The sequence below is a fragment of the Cervus canadensis genome, chromosome 16 (genome assembly GCF_019320065.1).
Source record: "Cervus canadensis isolate Bull #8, Minnesota chromosome 16, ASM1932006v1, whole genome shotgun sequence".
NCBI classification, from domain to species: domain Eukaryota; kingdom Metazoa; phylum Chordata; class Mammalia; order Artiodactyla; family Cervidae; genus Cervus; species Cervus canadensis.
Window position 1 is genome coordinate 36,275,459 of NC_057401.1, and position 22,806 is coordinate 36,298,264.

Genomic DNA, 22,806 nt, shown 5'->3' on the forward strand with positions numbered 1-22,806 from the left:
TCTAAATTTTCTACTTAAAGTGTGTTTAGTGTGAAAAACTATTATCAGCCATAAAGTACTCAGGAAGTAGTACTCCAAGTCAGTAACATAAATAGTACTCAGTCCTGACCAACTCTTTGCCACCCATGGACTGCAGCACACTATGCTTCCCTGTCCTTCACCATCTACCAGAACTTGCTCAAACTCATGTCCTTTGAGTCAGTGATGCCATCCAACCATCTCATCCTCTGTTGTCCTCTTCTCCTCTTGCCTTCAATCTTTCCCAGCATCAGGGTCTTTTCCAGTGAGTCGGCTCTTTGCATCAGGTGGCCAAAGTTTTGGAGCTTCAGCATCAGTCCTTCCAATGAATATTCAGGGTTGATTTCCTTTAGGATTGACTGGTTTGATCTCCTTGCAGTCCAAGGGACTCTCAAGAGTCTTCTCTAACACCACACTTCAAAAGCTTCAATTCTTCGGTGCTCAGCTTTCTTTATAGTCCAACTCTCACATCCATACATGACTCCTGGAAAAACCATAGCCTTGACTAGATGGACATTGTTGACAAAGTAATGTCTCTGCTTTTTAATATGCTGTCTAGGTTGGTCATAACTTTCCTTCCAAGGAGTAAGCCTCTTTTAATTTCATGGCTGCAGTCACCATCTGCAGTGATTTTGCAGCCCTCCCCCCAAAATAAAGTCTGCCACTGTTTCCACTGTTTCCCCATCTATTTGCCATGAAGTGATGGGACTGGATGCCATGATCTTAGTTTTCTGAATGTTGAGCTTTAAGCCAACTTTTTTACTTTCTTATTTCATCAAGAGGCTCTTTAGTTCTTCTTCACTTTCTGCCATAAGAGTGATGTCATCTGCATATCTTAGGTTATTGAAATTTCTCCTGGCAATCTTGATTCCAGCTTGTGCTTCCCCCAGCCCAGTGTTTCTCATGATGTACTCTGCATATAAGTTAAATAAGCAGGGTGACAATATACAGCCTTGACGTACTCCTTTCCCAATTTGGAACCAGTCTGTTGTTCCATGTCCAGTTCTAACTGTTGCTTCCTGACCTGCATACAGATTTCTTAAGAGGCAGGTCAGGTGGTCTGGTATTCCCATCTCTTGAAGAGTTTTCCACAGCTTGTTGTGATCCACACAGTCAAAGGCGTTGGCATAGTCAATAAAGCAGAAATAGATGTTTATCTGGAACCCTCTTGCTTTTTGATGATCCAGTGCATGTTGGCAATTTGATCTCTGGTTCCTCTGCCTTTTCTAAAACCAGCTTGAACATCTGGAAGTTCACTGTTCACATATTGCTGAAGCCTGGCTTGGAGAATTTTGAGCATTACTTTACTAGTGTGTGAGATGAGTGCAATTGTGCAGTAGTTTGAGCATTCTTTGGCATTGCCTTTCTTTGGGATTGGAATGAAAACTGACCTTTTCCAGTCCTGTGGCCACTGATGAGTTTTCCAAATTTGCTGGCATATTGAGTGCAGCACTTTCATAGCATCATTTTTTAGGATTTGAAATAGCTCAACTGGAGTTCCATCACTTCCACTAGCTTTGTTCATAGTGATGCTTTCTAAGGCCCACTTGACTTCACATTTCAGGATGTCTGGCTCTAGATGAGTGATCACACCATCATGATCATCTGGGTCGTGAAGATCTTTTTTGTACAGTTCTATGTATTCTTGCCACCTCTTCTTAATATCTTCTGCTTCTGTTAGGTCCATACCATTTCTGTCCTTTATTGAGCCCATCTTTGCATGAAATGTTCACTTGGTATCTCTAATTTTCTTGAAGAGATCTCTAGTCTTTCCTGTTCTGTTGTTTTCCTCTATTTGTTTGCACTGATCATTGAGGAAGGCTTTCTTATCTCCCTTGCTGTTCTTTGGAACTCTGCATTCAAATGGGCAACAGCTATAGGAGACACATACACTGAGTATGGGAAGAAATGTAACCAAATCATTTCTTTATTGCTAGAATAAAGGATCCATAATTCTGCTTATTCATCTATAATATTGAGAGTAGTATGAATCAAACTGAAAAATTGACAGCCATTATAAAAGAATAATTAGTAACTACCAGGAAGTTTGTAACTGAATGTATTGTTTGCTTAAACTGTTATCTTACTACCTATTATTAACGTCTCCACATATTTCATTGTTGTTCGTTAATTCTTATTTTTATGCATATTATGTAAAAATACATGAGTCTAGTTTATCAGTTAATGTTGTGATAGTTTTCTAATGTTACTAAATAATCTTAAATATAATTTCTTACACTTCAGTAACATTCCATCATTTCATTCTGCCATGCTTTAGCATCCCCTTGCTTATCTCTGATACTCATTCTTTTTTCCTATGGTTGTCATATTCCTTGTGGTGAACAATTTCAGGCAAAATAAATATCTAAGTCAAATCATAAAAGGATTTTCATATGATAATTATATTAAGTAAATTCACACTGAATAATTTTTTCCTTAAAAGAGCTGCATCTTAAAGATGGTAATGGTTTTCATCAGCATATTCTACATCTGGCTGTCACTTAACTTATTCTTGGCTTAAAAATAAGATTTGGCTTACCGTAATGACACAAGATTTTTCTTTGAAAATGAAATTTGAAATTTTGAGTAGTAGTTAGTAATGAGCAGAATTTTAAGCTTTTTGAGTTGTAATATTGTGTAGTTGCTAAGTCATGTTTGAGTCTTTTGGCTACCCCCATGGACTGTAGCTTACCAGTCTCCTCTGTCCTTGGGAATTCCCAGGCAAGAAGTCTAGAGCGGGTTGCCATTTCCTTCTGTAGGGAATCTCCCCAATCTAGGGGTTGAACCCACTTGGAAGATCCCCTGAAGAAGGGAAAGGCTACCCACTCCAGTATTCTGGCCTGGAGAATTCCATAGACTGATAGTCCATGGGGTCACAAAGAGTCAGACACGACTGAATGACTTTCACTTCACTCCTGCATTGGCAGGAAGATTCTTTACCACTGAGTCACCAGGGAAGCCCTTGAGTTGTAATAAATATATGTAAAATCAATTTTGGAGACAATAGTGAGTGGTATGTTACCTTTGAAGTCAGCAGTAATACCTTTGAAGTTACCTTTGAAGTCAGCAGTAATAAAAAAATAGTGTATGTACTATAGTATACAGTAATGTTTTTTTTTCATTTACTTATTCATTTGACAGATATTTTTTGAATAGCAGCTATATGCCAGACACTATAGTATAGACATGGGGTACAGTACTGAATAAAACAGTGAAGTCTCTGCTCTCATGGGGCTTCCCAGGTGACTCAGTGGTAAAGAATCTGCCTGCCAGTATGAGAGATGCAAGAAACTTGGGTTTGATCCCTACTCCAGATCCCCTGGAGTAGGAAATGGCAACCCACTCCAGTATTATTGCCTGGAAAAATCCATGGACAGAGGAGCCTGGGGGCTACAGTTCGTGGGGTTGCAAAGAGTCAAGACACAAGACACAACTGAGCATGCCCGCTCTCTGCTTTCATGGAGAGAGAAGAGTGTGTGTGTATGTGTGTGTGGTGTGGGTTTTTACAGGGAAGCAATAAAGAACATACACTGTATCAGGTAGATAAGTGCTTTGAAGTAAAATATAGAGGAAATGGAGATAGAGAATGACAAATGGTTTTCTATTTTAGACACTTAAGAATGAAAATACTGGTTGAATCCACAGAGGGATGGAAGGAAACTACTTGAATAATATAAAGAAATAATGAAGGAAATAGTTTATTAAATGTAATTTTCATTTGTGATATTCCATATAAGGGTATTTCTTATATTAAATTTAACCTGTAAGGTACTCAGACTTTCTTTATTCTTTTAATAAATAGCTTTGGTTGGGAATGTTTGTTAATTTGACATATTTTATTGATTCTACCTTACTTTATTTTGGTGGGTTGCATCATGATACTGATTCTCTTATGTTAAGATATTAATTTTTCCTTGGGATACTGTAGTTAGTCCATAGACAACCAGAAATGCCTGACATTGATTTTATAGAGGTGAAAAGCACATATATTGTCTTTAGTTAGTAAAGGTAAATTATTTTATAAGAGTAGAGAACTATCAAATAAACCATTTTCTGATGTCTGTATCAACATTTATGAAAAAATATTTTCAAATGATAAATTTTCGTTGATAAATTTTTCTGCCTATAAAATAGGTGAAGTAACTTTAAAGACAATAAGATTTATATAGATAGATGGAAAAGGTAAGTATATTTTGTGGCACAGGAAATGAATAAAAATTTCAGGTTCTGAAAGTTAGACAAGATTAATATGAAAGAAAGAAAAATACTGCTTCAAACGAAGGAAATGTTACTTTCAAATGGTCTCTCTCTTTCTGTTTCTCCCTCCCTCTCTTTTAGAAAATCTGAAGTAATGATTATGGATGACTTAGAAACCTTTATTTTACAAAATATCTGATTTCATAGGATCAGTCAATAGTGTATTTATATAAAATATTATGTTAGGACTTATAATATTAAGGAACAACTCCAAGTGACACTGTATTTAAACTGTTTATATCTAGTATTCTTACTTTGTAATATTTTTGAAACTAGTGTGATTTTTGCTAAAATAGTTTTTTTCCTAAAGATATCATTTATGCAAAATTTTCAACATATGCTTTAAAAAACAGAAGTACTTGAGAATACGGTTTATCCTTTTTATCTTACTCAGAGTCAGGTGTAAAGCCTGACAGTTTTTTTTTAACAATTTATTAGTATATGAATAAAAAATAATTAGGAAATTTCCAAGTGGTCATTTCATATGACTGCCTTATTTTTTTTCTTCGTGGCTTGTAGAAATGATCCAGGTCTATATGTGAATTACTTTGGTGAATCAGAGGAAACATTGAATAATGAGTGGTGCAGCTCTGGGACTCGAGATTGTTTTTGTCTTTTTCCTGGCGTTATTCCTACTTCATCGGTATGGAGACTTTAAGAAGCAGCATAGACTTGTCATTGTTGGAACACTGCTAGCTTGGTATCTCTGCTTCCTGATTGTCTTCATACTCCCTCTGGATGTTAGTACGGTAAGAGGTGAAACTAATTTTCACAATTTAAAAGGCACTTGTAATCAGACAGCATGTTTGAGATATGTTTTTAAGACAGCTCAGTTATGTAAAAATTAACTTGTATTTTAAGCAAGTGTTATTGTATGAATTTGATCACTAAAATGCATAGCCAGGAAGGTAATTTTGGGTAAATAACTTGATACATTCCAATATCCCTTAAGTACTTGGTAACTTTTTGGTTTTCATTTTTAAACCATGCCTTTATTGCTTTAGACAATATACAACCGGTGCAAACATGCTGCTGCAAACTCAAGCCCTCCTGAGGGTAGCAACATGACAGGATTGTATGCAACTGCTACCCCAGTCCCAAGGTACTTTCTTCCTTTTTTAAAAAAAATGTTGTGGGGGCAGTTTGTTTAAAAATTGTCAGTTTTACCATCTGTATTTTATATTTATAAAAGTTTATCCTCATTCTCTACTCACCTCCCTTCTTCATCCTTTGCTAATAGACTTTTCATTACATGTATCCTATTTAAATTTTAATCTTGAATACATTTTTTAAATAGTTATTGGCATTCAAGACCTCTCAGTAGATGCTAATAGAAACTTGGAGAAGACCTGATTTTTTTAGTGCCTTACTAAGAATAGATTGCCAAAAGCTGTTTTTCCTCTCCAGTAAAAAAAAATGGGGTGTGCATTTTCTTGTTTTTCTAATTTACAAGGTTGTAATGAATGAAGAGGAGGTTATTCTGTACATAGGATAATCCTTTGATATATGTGCATCCTTTTAAAACATTATGGTTTTAGACTGAGAATAAAGTTCAAATTATCAAAAGGAAAAAAAAATTATCAAAAGGTTATCTTGAATTCATATCAAACTTCCCAGTAAAAAACTAAGTATTGGCTGTAGCTTTTACCAGTGCTCTAAGTAGTATTACATACTTCTTTATGCAGCTTTTATTTACTTATTTTTAAATCAAAGCTAGTTAAGGGTGAATTTTAAATGTAGTAGTTATTCCCTTTTGAAGCACCACTGTGGATTGTTGGAAGCCCTTGGACTAAAGAGTAGCTTTACAGTTTAGGAATGCTGATTATTACTGAAAGAACCTATGGTCAGATACACATGTTTTCAGAAAATTCAAACAGAATTATGTATAGATGCTGGCATCTTTCTCCATAGGACATATGCTATAGTGACTGATAAGTTAGGGTTCCAGTTTCTAGGACTTAATCACCTAATACCTTTTTTTCTTGCCACCATAACCAACCCACAAATGAAGTGAGGGGGTATTTTAAAGGTAATCGTCTCAAGAGTTTGATTTCATAATGCATTTACTTTTAAAGCTGTCACTTCATTAGTCTGTTAGTACATTATGTCCTCATTTTATTCAAAGACTTAGAAAAACATTGAAAATTTAAACACATTTCTCCTTGAAACAGTTTTGTTCCCTTTGTGTGTTTTTTGAACACAGTTTTGAATTTTAATTTTCTATAAAATTTTATAAGTTAGAATCCATAGTTTAAAGCTGAATGTAAGTGAACTTTGCCAACACAAACTAATTGTGCAATTCATTTAAGTAGCATATGATTAATTGGCTTTAAATTGTTTTTAAATAGCCAACATCCGTGTTTCAAGCCATGGAGTTACATTCCTGATGGAATCATGCCAATTTTCTGGAGGGTAGTATATTGGACTTCACAATTTTTAACATGGTAAGTGGTGGTGAAGGATAAAATTTTCAATATTTTGGCTAAATTTTAAAAAGTGATTATTTTTTCAGTGAACTTTCATATTTTAGAACTTATTTATGTCATATTTTCCCTTAAATCTATATGCTTTCCTCATTGAGATCTGTCTTATCTTAAAAGGAATGAAAAGAAAGAAATAAACAAAAAGTAGAAAACAGACAAAAAAATTCTCCTTGTCATCATTTCCTTTTCGTTACTGCCTTCTTTCTGGACCTTCTTCAGTTCCGTTTTCTTCAAGTCCCATTGTTATGTGACCCTGGTCTCTTGCTGAGGTCATCATTAACCCCTGGTGTTCTGTGCACTTAGTGCAGACTTCTGAATTTCCTTTATGTGCTGCATTTCTGTGGCCCGTTCCTAAACGTTGGTGTTCCCCAGGGTCCCATCTTTGGTCATCTTGTTATCTGACTCTCCCTGAGTAACTGTAATTATAGCCATGGTTTCATTAACTTGTGATGCTTTCCAAGTCTTTTTGTTTTCTACCCAATATAACTTTGTCTTTCTGCTGTGCTCCAGACTCATTCATACTTTTTCCACTGCCTATTGAGCATTTTACAATAGATATAATACAAGTAAACTGGAGGTGGAGAACGTGGCAAGAGAAAAATCACACAGCAGGGTATAGGATGCCTGTAGCATGTACATTGAGCTCGGCTAGTTCTTCAACATTGCCAAACTTTGATCCTTTGATTTGCTCATCTGTTTGCTCTTCATTCTTCACAAGAAATCTTTCCAGTCACTGCAAACCTCAGCAGTGATTGTGACTCTCTCTCTCTTATGTCCTAGAAACAGTCACCTTCTCTCCTTGCAGATGACTTTACTTTCTGCCATCCAGTGAAAAAGGAATCATCAGATGGCAGCTCTTTTCAGCTTCTCACCAACAAACCTGTCTACCTATCCTTTCTTTCCTTCCCTCCAAGAATGTAAGAGTCATTCTTAAAGTCAGTCCCTCTTCCTCAAATGTAGACCTATCTCCTTCAGCTCTTGTTACAAAACTCAAGTCAGAATCCTTTCCAACTTTCTGTCTCCCCCTCGATGATCTACTCATCACTGCTGTATTTTTTTAGGGAGACTTTTTTTTAAAGTATAAATTAGTACAAAAAATCCCACAGACTGTATTTAGTTTGACTTCTCTTCAAAATGAATACACCCATATAATGAGCACTCAGATTGTGATATAGAACATTAACAATATCCCCAGAAGCTTCCCACATACCCCTCTCCCAGTCATTAGGCTCCCCAAAGGTAGCACATGATTCTGACTTCTATTACCATAGATTAGTTTTGCGTGCTTTTTCAGCTTTATAAATATGGAGTTATACAGTATGTACCTTTTTGTTTCTCTTTTTGCTCATATATTTGGAAGATTCTTCTGTGTTGTATGTCTCAGTATTCTAATTTTTTTTAAATTTCTGTGAAGAGTTCTACTTTTTGAATATACCATAGTTTATTCTAAGTAGCCAAACTTCTAGAATTGTCTGCATTTTGTGTCTCCGTTTGCTCACTGCTTACTCTTTCCACAACCCATTGGACCCTGTTTTCTATCCTCCCTTCTCCACTTAAATGTACAGGCTGTTAATTTACTGACCTCTTGGCAGCCTTTGATTTTACTGTTTCCTCTCTCCACTTTCAAACACTTTATTCTCCATGTACTTCTTCGTTTTCTTCCATAATTCTTGACTGTTCCCTCAGCCTCCTTTGTTGGCCTTTCCTTCTGTTTGTCTGCCTTTCATTTAAAAGTTGATATTTTTGAGGCATCAGTCTCAGATCTTTCCTTCTCATTCATTCTATGTATATATTCCCTTCCAGATCTCATCTACTGATGTTATTTCAGTACCATTAGTACGGTGATGACTCCAAATCTGTCTGTGTTTCTGTTCGTTCTCCTGAATTCTGAAGCTGGATGGCCAACTATTTCCTGTGCAGCTCCTTTAGGATGTATCCAGGACACTTTCCCCTGACATTTGGGCTTCCCTGGTGGCTCAGTCAGTCGCTAAATAGTCTACCTGCGATGCAGGAGACCGGGATTCAATCCCTGGGTCGGGAAGATCCTCTGAAAGGAAATGGCAACCTACTCCAATATCCTTGCCTGGGAAAGCCATGGACAGAGGATCCTGGTGGGCTACAGTCCATGGGGTTCCCAGAGTCAAACAACTGGGGGACTAAACCTACCTGTACTTCAAACTCAGTATACTGACAACCACCCTTCTCTCTTGCTTCTTACCACACCACCACCCCTTACCCATTCTAAATAGTTACAGTTTTGTTCCATTTAAGCCCATTCTCCATGTTGAACTTTTATCAGTCCATAGAAAACAAAAGTTTGATCGTGTCTCCCTTCAGTTAAAGAAAATGATTCCTCACTATTCTTTGGATGTAATCTAAATAATTCAAAAAATCTTTAAAGGCCTTTTTCAGATTCCTTGTAAGTCAGAGAGTACTGTTGTACTCTCTGTTGATCATTGTTTTTGCTCCCAGGAATATGCTTTTCTCTCCCCAGAATTTAATGTTGGAAACATATTCAGCCCTCTGTTTGGTTTAGTGTTATTACTCAAAATCATATTGATTCATGAGAAGAACCACACATTAAAATTGAGATTTACATGTTTCCAGTATTTTGAAATTGTACAGACATGTCAGGTGTGTTTTAATCATATTTTTTCTAATCATCCAGGATTCTGTTACCTTTCATGCAGTCATATGCAAGATCAGGAGGGTTTTCCATCACTGGGAAGATCAAAACTGCACTAATTGAGAATGCAATCTATTATGGCACCTATTTGCTGATTTTTGGAGCATTTTTAATTTATGTAGCTGTCAACCCACACTTGCACCTAGAATGGTAAGATAAACCATGTTCTTAACATTGTTTCTGTGTACATTTGCATTTTTTTAAATTAAATTTTATTTCATATGCAAGCAAGCATTTTATTGGGAAACCTACCATGACATGTTTTATGGGTTCCCCCCAAAGAATATCATAATAATCCATATTACTGAGAAGGAAAATATGGAGTAACATCTTTGCATATACATCTTAGACAAGGAACTGATGTTTTATCAAAGAGCTATGTTGAAGTATTAACTCTTATGATTTTTTCATAGACTTTAAAATTTTTATGTATGACTAAATACCTGGATTTATTTTTCATCGTTAAGTTGTGAATATTTTTTTTTGTTCTGATTATAATATAAGGGCATATTTCTCTTTAAGTTTAGATTTGTCTTTGTAATAAAGTTGAAATCTGTGTTATACTTGTAATGTGTTAATGATATATGTGAAGAGTCATATCTGAAAAGTTTAGAAATAGAGTAGCAGTGATAATCCTTACTGTTGGATTCTTGAGGTTTGTGTGTGTCTGCTTCAAAACAAAATTTTTTGAGGCTAAAACTTCTTTTCAGTCTTCTCTTGGTTAATATTAAATAAGAAAGTGCCTAATGAAAAATGTATTTTCTTCAGGATAATTTGCCATGAATTTTCCTAAGATTCTAATTTTAACTATAATAGAAGCAGTGTTTGCTTTGTCTATTTCTGCAGTCACACTCTAACTTTTCATTACAACACAGATTTTCTGCTGTTACTAAAAGAGGAGCTAAGATTTGAAGGTTGAAACTTTTCATATAAAATTGGATCTATATCATAGGGCAGTTGTTTTCTGAAAAACCATTTAACGCTAGTTAGTTTCATTTTACATTTTTGTCAGAAAAATTTATCACAGCTATCTGCTTATGTTTTTTCTTTCTAAGGAACCAGCTTCAGACAATTGGGATAGCAGCTGCTAATACATGGGGTCTGTTTCTTCTTGTATTGTTGTTGGGGTATGGCTTGGTAGAAATTCCTCGGTCATACTGGAATGGCGCAAAAAGAGGTTATCTACTCATGAAAACTTATTTTAAGGCAGCCAAATTGATGACAGAGAAAGCAGATGCAGAAGAGACTTTAGAAGATGTCATGGAGGTAAGCAAGTTCAAATCCTGGAGTCAACAGTCATCAAGTTTTGTGTATCACTTTTTGTATACACTGTTGGTTTTGTTGGTGGTGGTGGTGTCAACAGCATACTGGTGGACTTTAGACTGAAAACTGATGATGTGTAATTCTAAAGAATTTCTCACCCATTCAGATGACTCATTGGCAGTTCAACTTCGTAAGATATCATCTCCATCTTCTAATTGACAAAGATGTAGGGTGAATGTATTTAACAGTGCAGGCTTATGCTTGTTGTCCTGGGGTAACTTTTAGTAGTTAAAAGTTGAGACTCAAAAAGTGTCCACAGTTAGATGATAAGTTACATAGTTACCATGACAGAGTAGAAGTGAAAATTGAAATTAAAGGTAGGGCTTCTTCCTGAAAGTTTGACCCAAAGTAATCCCACCAAGTCTGGAAACCTCTTTAGAGAACAATATTCATGGGAATTTGTATGCCTCAGTTTTGTTTCCTGTCTATAATCTTAATAAGGCACTTCATTTTGCTCACTTGTAATATGCATATAATTTGAATAAATCTCATAAAGTTGTTGAAAGTATAAATTTCAATAATATATACCCAAAAATACAACAAAGTGCAAAATTTTGCTGTTTGATAATTTAGCTGATTTTAAAAAAGAATGTAGTCACCTAAAATGTTGCTCTTCTGTGAAAATATGCTATTCCAATGATGTTATTCTTCAGCTTAAAACCTTATACTAAAGGCTTTCATTCATGTTAGAGTAGTCTCCAAGATGTTTTAATGTGGCTAATCAAAAAATGATTTGACCCATGTTTAGTTCTTCAGCCTTATCTCAAGCCCCTAAAGTCTTCCTAACACTGGTCAACTTTGGTTCCTCAAACTTATTAATGGTGATGATAATAGCAAACATGTAGGCAAACAAATATATGTAGACTTATAGACGTATTTGCCCATGCCTTTCTAAGCACTTTATATATATTAATACATTCAGTTCTCAAGCAGCCTTATAAGGGAGGGTTTTTTGTCCTTGTTTCTATAAAGGAAAATGAGACACAGAGAGGGTAAGTTTCCCATGTTCACACAGTTACCGGGTGATGGAGCGAGGCAGTCTGACTCTAGTTTGTGCTTTTATAGGGACAGGCCTTTTTCTGTAAAGGGCCAGATAGTAACTATTTTAGGCTTTCTGTGCCATATGCTCTCTGTTGCAACTGCATCACTGGCTGCTTTAGCATGAAAGCAGCCATACCCAATAAGAATGAGCAGTGGATATGTTCAGATAAGAACAGATGGTGGACTGGATTGAATCTGGTTTGCCGACCCCTACTCTTCACCATTATGTTCATTGCTTTCTTTGTTCTGTTTTTGAGTGTGGTGTTCCCAAATTCTTGGAACCCTCTTTTCTCCATTCTCTTTCGCTAATTCCTACTTCATTTTCAGTTCTCAATACAACTGAGAATTCTTGAGGGAAGCCTTCTCTGGTAGTTTCCTGGGGCTGCCACAACAAAGTACATGAACTGGGTGGTTTAAACAACAGAAATTTTTTGTCTCAGAGCTCTGGGGGCTAAAGTCCAAGATCAAGGTGTCAGCATGGTTGGTTCCTTTAGAGGGCTATAGGGAAATTTGTACCACATCTCCTGTCTTCTGATAGTTAAGTGACAATCTTTCATGTTCCTTAGCTTGTAGATCTCTCTGTCTTCTTATTCACATGGTATTCTCCCTGTGTGCCTCTCTGTGTCCTAATTTCTTCTGTTTATAAGGACACCAGTAAGATTAGAGGCCCACCCCATTCCAGTAAGCCTTTTCTTGATTTAACCAGTTAAAGCTGTGAAAGCCCTATTCCCAGATAAGATTACATTATGAAGTACTGGGTGTTGAGACAACATATGATTTTGGGGGGAACAAAGTTCCAACCCATAACACCTCCCTTGGTTCTCTAAATTCTTAGATACTCAGCAACCATTTTTAAGTGAACAAAAGAATGAATACTGATTCTTTGATTCTGGTTGAAAATTTTTCTGTTGACTTTTCAGCATTTATTTATAAAATGTTAAGAACTGTAGCATTCCTTAGGCATATGATGGATATTATTATATTTTTCAAAAGAAATTAATTTATATTTGGTGATTTTTATACTTGATATATTTGAAAATTTTTAACTGAAGATTTGAATTTTTTAAGAAATTTGAAAATTTATATTTGATAATAAAATAATTAAAAGATCATTTGATAGCATTTCCCTCAAAAGTTGGTATTAAAATTCAGTTCTTTCATATTTAAGGAATATAGATTTCATGAGTTTATTAAAAATTCCTTGACCAAGTATAAATTAAATGCAGTTTATTATTTTAGATCTGGATTTTGCCAGGAGGAACCTTCAGTATCTTAATAAAGATAGATTTTGTTACTGTTGTTTTTAGGTAGGAGTCCTGTACTTAGAAATAGGCTGTGGTAAATTAAGGATTGGAATTGATGCCTTCTTTGCTATTTTAGTATAGGTTTAAGGTGTGAGGGATTTAAAAAATTTTAGATAAGAGAAAATTTTCCATGTGAATAAGAAATCACTTTTTTTAATTGAATATATCTGATGTAAGTTCAGTTCAGTTCAGTCACTCAGTCATGTCCGACTCCTTGTGACCCCATGAACTGCAGCATGCCAGGCCTTCCTGTCCGTCACCAACTCCCGGAGTTCACCCAAACCCATGTCCATTGAGTCAGTGATGCCATCCAACCGTCTCATCCTCTGTCATCCCCTTCTCCTCCTGCCCTCAATCTTTCCCATCATCAGGGTCTTTTCAAATGAGTCAGCTCTTCCCATCAGGTGGCCAGAATATTGGAGTTTCAGTTTCAGCATCAGTCCTTCCAATGAATATTCAGGACTGATCTCCTTTAGGATGGACTGGTTGGATCTCCTTGCAGTCCAAGGGACTCTCAAGAGTCTTCTCCAACACTGCAATTCAAAAGCATCAATTCTTCGGCACTCAGCTTTCTTTATAGTCCAACTCTCACATCCATACATGACCACTGGAAAAACCATAGCCTTGACTAGACGGACCTTTGTTGGCAATGTAATGTCTCTGCTTTTCAATATGCTGTCTAGGTTGGTCATAACTTTCCTTCCAAGGAGTAAGTGTCTTTTAATTTCATGGCTGCAATCACCATCTGCAGTGATTTTGGAGCCCAGAAAAATAAAGTCACCCACTGTTTCCCCATCTATTTGCCGTGAAGTGATGGGACTGGATGCCATGATCTTAATTTTCTGAATGTTGAGCGTTAAGCCAACTTTTCCACTCTCTTTCACCTTCATCAAGAGGCTCTTTAAATTTAAGGTGTACAAAGTGTTAATTGATCCATTTTATATTGTAAGAGACACTCTTTTCTTAATGATTGTTTTGCAAATGGCAGGAAGTTCCCATAGGTAAAAGAATTCTGGACCTTTTTTACCCCCCCCCAAAAAATTTTATCAGATATGGATTTCTTTGTCCATGTATTTTAAGGGAATTTGGGGTCCTTCCTGTTTTCTGAATGTCTGAAAATTTATAAACTTGTGGAGAAAATTTTTTTATCATTTAATAAAATAATAAAATAATTTTTATCATTTAATAAATCATTTAATATCTTCCTGCCATCTGAAGTGCTATGTGGAATGAGCTATTAGGATACTAACTGTCTAGAGTACAAAATTGTACAGTTCCTCACAGTATATGCCAAATGCACTGTAAATGATGCATGCTGTAGTGTTGAGAAGTTTTGCTTCAGAGCAACCATCAGTGGAGGAGATGAAATGGAGGAAATGAAATATGACCTGGGCCTTGAAGGAAGTGTAGAATTTTCATAGCTGACAGCATTCTGCTCAAATATCAGGAGATTTTAAAACCAAACTAATTAAGCATAAGATAAAATACAAAGTTTGTAAAGCTTGAAAGATATACAGCCGGATAGGAGGGCCTCGAAAGTCAGACTGAAGTCCAGACTATATTTTGAAAGCAGTGAGGAATCATTGACACCTTGTATATGGTTTAGGATAACCAATCAGATGGAGGTGTGCAGAATAAAGCTTGGAATGAGACTATTGATAACTTAGTTTGAGAGAAAACTTAAAATACACTGGTTTTGAATACATCTTTTAGCAGATCACAGTCACCTTTTTAGGGGGTAATTATTAATTATATTTTTCAGCTATCCATAAAATCTCCCAAATACGTTTTATAAAAACCAGTTTAGTGTTTTATGATATGTTTTCCATGGAGTGAATTATATATATCTTGTGTGTCCATTACTTTTCTTTGAACCATTAATAAAACTTACAAGCTATGTCAAATCATTCAAAAGAAATTTTTGCTAGATGGCCAGAGGTCACCTCTACCTGCTGTCATTTTTTGAGGCAGATGATTTTGGAGAGGGAAAAAACAGCTACTTATTTCCACTGAAAATTGCCTTTTAGTCTGATTTGATGTATTTTGTCTGGTGAAGAGTTGACTATAACGACACAGATATGACAGAGTTTAAATTATGTTGAGTTGACTATAATGATATAATAATGACAGAGTTATTTTTGTATAACATAACATAATTAAAATTATGTTATTTTATATGAAGCAAAGAAGCTACTATTTCAAATACTTTCTGCACTTTATAAAAATTATGAACTTTGAAGGAAATTTAAACTCATAAAGTATAGCCAATATCAATATTTTATTACTTAAACTTAACTTTTGTATGATAAGCTATTATTATAGCTATAGAATTCAAAGGAAAAATACTTTCATATATGAAATATAAACAGACTATAGTTTATATTCAAAGTTATGGTAACAAGTCAACAGAACTTTAAGGTAGCTTAGAAATGGAAAATTGTAGTGTAAGGGTTACTTCAAGCACCTTTTAAAAAGCAAAATCTTTTCATTCTGTTTTTAGGCCTGTTCATTGACCTCAGAATGAACTGCTGCTAAGGCCTTCTGGAGTACTTTGCTCTTTCTCTTCAACCTGATCAAGCAGTACTTAGGCCATTACTCTGCTTTCCTGTTAGTCACTGGATTTCTTTCACTTTCCTGAAACTCCTTGTTCTCTTCTGCTTGGAGGTTTTCGTGCATGCTGTCCCTCTGTCTGGTATATTCTTACTCTTTCCTTTGGTTGGCTGACTCCTTTCCTCAGTTTAGCTTTTTATCTCAGTTTAAAAAATCAGTTCATCAGAAAACTTTCCATGTGAGATTATAGAGCAGTTTTCACACCTTTTCTATTTGAATCATATCTGCTTTCTTCACTCAGCTAAGCTCTTTGACAGGAGCAGTGTCTTTTGGTACAGATTATTCATGGGTCTGCGTATTTTAAATTTTGGTGGATACTGCTAAATTATTTTCCAAAAAGGTTATTTGACATTTTATTGTATATAGAAGGCCTTTCCCCCTACAGTCTTCCCTCATTACAAAATAGCAATTTTTTATAATTTTGCAAGAAAACTGTCCTCATTTTAAAAACTTGTTTTTTTTTAGTGAGGTTGAATATTTTTTTTTCAGTTATTTATTGGCCAGTTGCATTTCCTTTATAGCTTCCCATTTTTCTATTGATTTTTAAAAATGCTTCATATATTAAGGATAGTATTTTTTTCCATATATATTTTATTTTTTCACAGCTTTGTTTATACACCCTATGGTTTCTCTGCCTCCAGTTTTACATCCTTTAAGGCCATTCTCTACCCTATAATCAGAATGTTCTTTTTAATATTCTGGTTGATTCACTCTTGCCTCCCAGCCTTTGAACATCCTGTTTCTTCTTCCTAGAACAGTGGTTCCAACTTTTCAAAAATTTCCTGTAGTATTATAGGATATTATAGGATATGAGAACTAGTGCTTCTAAAGATTCCCTTCCCTAATGCCTTCATGCCTTTCTTACTCTTTAAATTGTTTGTTTAATTATCTCATCACCACACTGTAATCTTAGACTTAAAACACCATGTCTTCCCACTTCACCCTGCAGTATGGATTGTGGTGACCTTTCACCTAGGACAGTGCTGACATATAATGTACTCTTAATCTTAAAAATGTGGAATGAATCATTAGTTGTGACTGCTGAAAGTACTCTGTTGTTGGAAAGGAGCAGGTGCTTTGTGATATTTTTAGCATGTTCTGCTGCTTCTGGTTTCTTTGCATTTTAGATAATGAGGTAATTGAGCATGAGGAGCAAGGTGGAAGAACAAAGTCTTGTTCTTTTAGAATCGCAAAGTCTGACTGATCCTTCATGAGTTTTTCTAATGCTTATTCATCTTTGTATACCAAATGATAAGGCAGTAAATTTAGAAATTTATAGAAAGTGTGAGGGTGTAGATAAATTTGTTCTATAATTTTATATTTTTATTTTTGTTATTAAGAACTTTTATTCAGAGAATGGAACTTTATTATATGCTGAGTAATTTAGGTTGTTACTAAACTTGTGAGAATATATATAGTACCTAGAGCGTCCTGATTTGAAACACCTAATCTATAGAAATGGAAATATTTTTATTTCTCTTACTGTTCTTATAGGAAGTTCGTAAAGTGAATGAGAGCATCAAGTATAACCACCCACTGAGAAAATGTGTTGACACAATACTTAAAAAGGTAATTAAATAATATTCTCATCTGCTTTCTTTTGAAATATAAATCTACATAATGTAATATTATAATAAAAGCATCAGAAAAGTACACAAACAGCATATGATTGACATCTTCCAGCCTTTTCCATTTTTATGTTAACAGTAAATTAATAATAATTTGTACATAAAATTTGTTAGTTATTATACATTTAACATTATTTATTGGCAGTATTTTCCATTGAAATGTGGCTATAGAGATTATGTTAAATAATGTAAAATCATTGCTGTGATGGAGATGGACCTTTATAGGTTGTAAAAATGTCATTAAATGTAGTCACAAGAGGCATATCTCCTGTAAGAAAATAAACTAAGTTCTCAATAATCACTTTTAAGCAGCTTTGTACATGTTATCTTATAAGCATAGTTTATAAGATAAATGATATTATAAGATATTTAATGTAGATATTTAAAAAGAAACTATACAATTAAGATTTTGATGGCTTAGTATTGAATTGGAGGTATTCATATACTTTCAAAAATGATTATTTTGTAAATGAGTTTCCCAGTTATCTTCTCGGCAACCATAGAACCACTGAACTATTCCTTTTCTTATGTTTATTTTTAAAGACTTGTATGTAAGTATTTTTTTAATTCAGGTAGCATTGATTTATGACATATTTTAAGTTTTGTGTGTACATTATATTTCTACTTTTATATACCCTATACCATCCTTACCACCAGAATTTATTTTCCATCAGCCATACAGTGGAACCCCTTTATCCATTTTACCCTATCTCTATTACTACTTTTTTCTCTGTATCAATGTTTGTTTTTATTTAGTTTGGTTTATTCATTTATTTTGTTTTGTTCATTTATTAGTTTTTTATACTCTACACATGGGTTAAATCATATAGTGTTTTTCTTTATCTGACTTATTTCACTTAGCATAATACCCTCCAGGTCTATCTGTGTTGCAAATGGCAAGATTTTGCCCTTTTTGATGGCTGAGTAGTATTCCACTGTGTGTGTGCATGTGTGTGTGCATGTACACATATACCACATCTTCTTTATCCATTCGTTCATTGATGGGCACTTAGGTTATTTTCTTGGCTATTGTAAATAATGCTGCAGTGATCATAGGGGTACAGATATCTTTTAGGATTAGTATTTTCTTATTCTTTAGATAAAATCCCAGAGGTGAGATAGTTAGATCATATGGTAGTTCTGTTCTTAATTTTTTGAAGACTCACCATACTATCTTCCATAGTGGCCTGCATCAATTTACATTCTCACCAATTGTGTGTGAGGATTCCATTTTCTCCACATCTTCACCAACACTTGTTATTTCTTGTCATTTTGTTAATAGCCGCTTTGATGATTTGCATTTCTCTAATAGTGATGTTGAACATCTTTTCAAGTACTTGTTGGCCACCTGTATGTCTTCTTTGGGAAATATAATCTATTCAGCTCCTCTGCCCATTTTTCAGTCAGATTATTCATTGTTGAATTGTATGAGTTCTTTACATATTTTGTATATTAATCTCTTATTGGATATATCATTTGAAATTCTTCTCTCATTTGGTAAGTTGTCTTTTCACTGTATTGATGGTTTCCCTTGCTATACAAAAGCTTTTTAGTTTGATGTAATCACATTTGTTTATTTTTGCTTTTGCTTCCCTTGCCTGGGGAGACATATCTAGAAAGAGTTTTGCTAAGAGTGATATCAGAGAGCATCCTGCCTATATTTTCTCCTGGGATTTTTATGATTTCAGGTCTTACATTCAAGTCTTTAATCCATTTGGGGTTGAGTTTTATATATGGTGTGCAATTGTGGCCTAGTTTAATTTTTTTTTTTATTTTTTGCATGTGGCTATTCAGTTCTTTTCCTGTGTTTTAAATCCTGTGTTTTAACTAAGATGAGAGTCATGAGAATCAATTCTCTAATCATTTCCCTTTTATTTGCTACCTTTTGAGACCTATTTATGGAGGTTAACTAACTTGCCCAAGTTCATAGATGTATTAAATGACTAATAGTAGGGTAGGTGACTCCACATCTGGAAGATATTTGCAAGAAAATTGGATATGCTTAAGAATGAAAGATTCTTAACAAAAATAAGATTTTTTAATCTTAAAAAATTTTTTATCTTAGAATTTCTAAAAATCTACTTGTTCCTTTTAGTGTCCTATAGAGTATCAGGAAAAAATGGGCAGGAACATGGATGATTATGAAGATTTTGATGAAAAGCATAATACCTACCCAAGTGAAAAAAGTCTGGTAAAACTACATAAACAGGTAACTATATAGCCTTTTTACCTTCTGATGATTTTAGTTGGATTTACTGCCCACAAAAAAGGAGTTTTGAGTGAATGTATGTCAGAAACTCCCTTTGATCTTGTCCTTATCATTATTCTTGGAAGTGTTTTAACTTCCTGTTTCTTGACAGGAGTACTGTTGGCATTTCGGGAGGAGAATTATTCACTGAGCAAACTGTTACATATATTACAGAATATTAACATCCTCAGCCCCACCCAGTAAATGCCATTAGCACTTCCCTGTTGTTGTGACAACCAAAACATGCTCCTTAGTAGGGAGTTGAATCACTGTTGTTTCAGAGCACTGACAGGTATACCCCCTGCTGTCTTTTTAAGGTGATTTATTCAGTTCAGCGACATCGTCGAACTCAAGTACAATGGCAGATTCTTTTGGAACAAGCATTTTATCTAGAAGATGTAGCAAAAAATGAAACAAGTGCTACTTGTCAGTTTGTTCATACCTTTCAATCGCCAGAGCCAGAAAATAGATTTATTCAATATTTTTATAATCCTACAGTTGGTATGTAATTTTTGATATACATTTCAAAGTTTGATGCTGATAATTTTCCTGATGGAAAGTGTATATTTTCACCAATGCAGAGTTGAATTATAATTGTGTTTTTTGACTTACACCAATTTGAGTTTGGTGTTTCCTCATGATCAGATACAGGTTCTGCATTTTTGGCAGGAATACCTCAGCAGTAATGTGTCCTTCTCAGAGCAGGAGGCCTATGATATCAGTTTGTTCTGTTATTGGTTATCATTTGTTTAGGATGGTGTCTGCTTGTTTCCACCAGTATGTCTCTTTTGCAATTATGTATCTTGTGTGGAGGAATTTTGACACACTGTAAATACACTGTTGCTTCTTTATGGTCTTCCTAATCATTTTTTCTTTTTATCTTACAGAGTGGTACTGGGAATGTCTTTTGCGACCCTGGTTTTATCGGGTACTTGCTGTGGTGTTGTCCATATTCTCTGTGATAGTTGTGTGGTCAGAGTGCACATTCTTTAGCACTAGACCTGTCTTATCCCTCTTTGCAGTCTTCATACAGCTGGCTGAAAAAACATACAATTATATTTATATCGAGGTTAGTTTGTTTTATATCTGTCATAAATAAATGTCAGTCATGGTTTAAGTTTAATCCTTAACTGTTGTATCTTTTCTCCACATATTTCTTCTAATAATAATGAAAGCAGTGAAGTTCCCCACAGTGTTATTATTCAGATTTCCAAAAATGAGCTTCATCATTTTACCCAGACTATAAAAACTAAGAACTGTATTTGAGGAGAGATGAAAAGATGCAAAATAATGCACAATATTTTTATGAGAATATTTTGATCCTGTTTATGCCAGTGAAGCTAGATAAATTATAGTTTTCATGTGAAGAGTTGCCAAGGGAATGAGAGAACAGGCTCACTTCAGGAGGTAGATTTGAAACTTATGGATAGGATGTGGGACTGATTAAGATCTAGATTTTTTTTTCATAATTTCATTTTCTTAGGTGGTTAAAAAGCTGCTATTACTGTGTTTAAATTTTAGAATGTCAATAAATGTTAGTTGGAATGAAAAGATGATGCTTATAATAGTATATAAAGTACTGAAGTCTATTAGTCTGAAACTGGGTTTTTGTTTTGTTTTTTCAGATTGCTTGTTTTCTTTCCATCTTCTTCCTCAGTATCTGTGTTTATTCTACTGTGTTCAGGATTCGTGTATTTAACTATTACTACCTGGCTTCACATCACCAGACTGATGCGTATAGCCTTCTTTTCAGTGGCATGTAAGTAGACTGTGTTTAGAAACAAGGAAAATGTCTCCGTTATATGAAGGTCTCTTTTATTTCTTGTTGTTTATGGCTCTTTTACTAACACCTATATTTCTATGAGCTAGTTGCTTAGGTTTAAGTATTAATTAGATGCTTGTTGATTGCTAGCTCAATCCTGCTTGAAGTTTAGGGTTAAAATAGGTATGCTAGATTAGGAAGGAAAAGAAGGGCATAGTGAGTCTGGATTTACCAATTAGAAGTCAGTAAATAAGTTAGTAATAATAGAAACATTTGAGATTTTAGAGACTAAGTCTAGAAAGTGTTCTGAGAATCAGAAAAATTCAGTGGTCACACTGAATTGTGGAGGACTAAGAAGACCAAAAGAATAATTTTTGCTAAGAGATTTAGCAGAATTTTAGAGAGATGGCTCCAGCTTGGGCTAAATTGCACAATCTATTGTTTGTCCATATTATTAAACTAGTTATATTAGGTTTTTAGGGCTGGACTTTGGGAACTTCAAGAGGAATCAATATCTGAAGCATCTCTAAGACTTTTTTTTAACCTTTTTCCCCGAAATAATTACAGATTCAAAGGAAGTTGCAAATACAATACAGAATCTTAATAACCTTCACCCAGCCTCCCCCAGTGGAGACATTTTATATGCTGTTGTACAATATCAAAAGCAAAAAATTTACACAGACACATTACTGTTAACTAGACCACAACAGACTTTATTAGTTCTCACTATTTTTTATACTTTATTCATTTGTGTGTGTGTGTGTATAGATTCCTGTAACCACCACCATAATCAAGATACAGAACTATTCTGTCACCACAAAATAACTCCTCACTTCACCTCTTTATATTCATACCCTCTCTTCATTTTCATCTCTTCCTGTTCTCTAGCTCCTTGTTTTGTAAGGTTCTTTGTTTATCTGGTCATAACTCCCCACAAAGTAGGCATAAAAGGAACATACCTCCACATAATAAAGGCCATGTATGACAGATCTACAGCAAACATTATCCTCAGTGGTAAATGACTGAAAGCATTTCCTCTAAACTCAGGAACAAGACAAGGGTGGCTGCTTTTACCGCTGTTATTCAACACAGTTTTGGAAGTCCTTGCCATCACAATCAGAGAAGAAAAAGAAATAAAATAAAAAGAATCCAGATTGGAAGAAAAGTAAAACTCTGACTGTCTGCGAATGACATGATTCTCTACATAGAAAACCCTATAGATGCCACCAGAAAATTACTAGAGCTAATCAGTGAATATAGTAAAATTGCAGGATATAAAATTAATACACAGAAATCCCTTGGATTCCTATATACTAACAGTGAAAAATCAGAAAAAGAAATTAAGGAAACAATCCCATTCACCACTGCAATAAAAAGAATAAAATACTTAGGAATAAATTTGCCTAAAGAGACAAAAGACTTCTATGCAGAAAACTATAAGACACT

The 22,806-nt window shown here is 34.7% G+C and overlaps 1 protein-coding gene across 5 annotated transcripts in view; it reads left to right on the forward strand.

Annotated features, from left to right (window-relative positions):
- LMBRD2 (LMBR1 domain containing 2) overlaps positions 1–22,806 on the forward strand; it is a 46,054-nt gene that overhangs the window by 4,392 nt on the left and 18,856 nt on the right. For 3 of the 5 annotated variants that reach the window (XM_043488732.1, XM_043488734.1, XM_043488735.1), the window contains exons 2-11: positions 4,795–5,024; positions 5,280–5,377; positions 6,624–6,719; positions 9,427–9,594; positions 10,500–10,710; positions 17,217–17,291; positions 19,446–19,559; positions 19,916–20,099; positions 20,486–20,667; positions 21,224–21,357. In XM_043488732.1, the coding sequence (XP_043344667.1) occupies positions 4,851–5,024; positions 5,280–5,377; positions 6,624–6,719; positions 9,427–9,594; positions 10,500–10,710; positions 17,217–17,291; positions 19,446–19,559; positions 19,916–20,099; positions 20,486–20,667; positions 21,224–21,357 (1,436 nt within the window). In that variant the 5' untranslated portion in view covers positions 4,795–4,850. Of the gene's footprint in view, positions 1–4,794; positions 5,025–5,279; positions 5,378–6,623; positions 6,720–9,426; positions 9,595–10,499; positions 10,711–17,216; positions 17,292–19,445; positions 19,560–19,915; positions 20,100–20,485; positions 20,668–21,223; positions 21,358–22,806 lie in introns of those variants that run through there. The other 2 variants (XM_043488736.1, XM_043488737.1) reach the window with 2 other exon arrangements.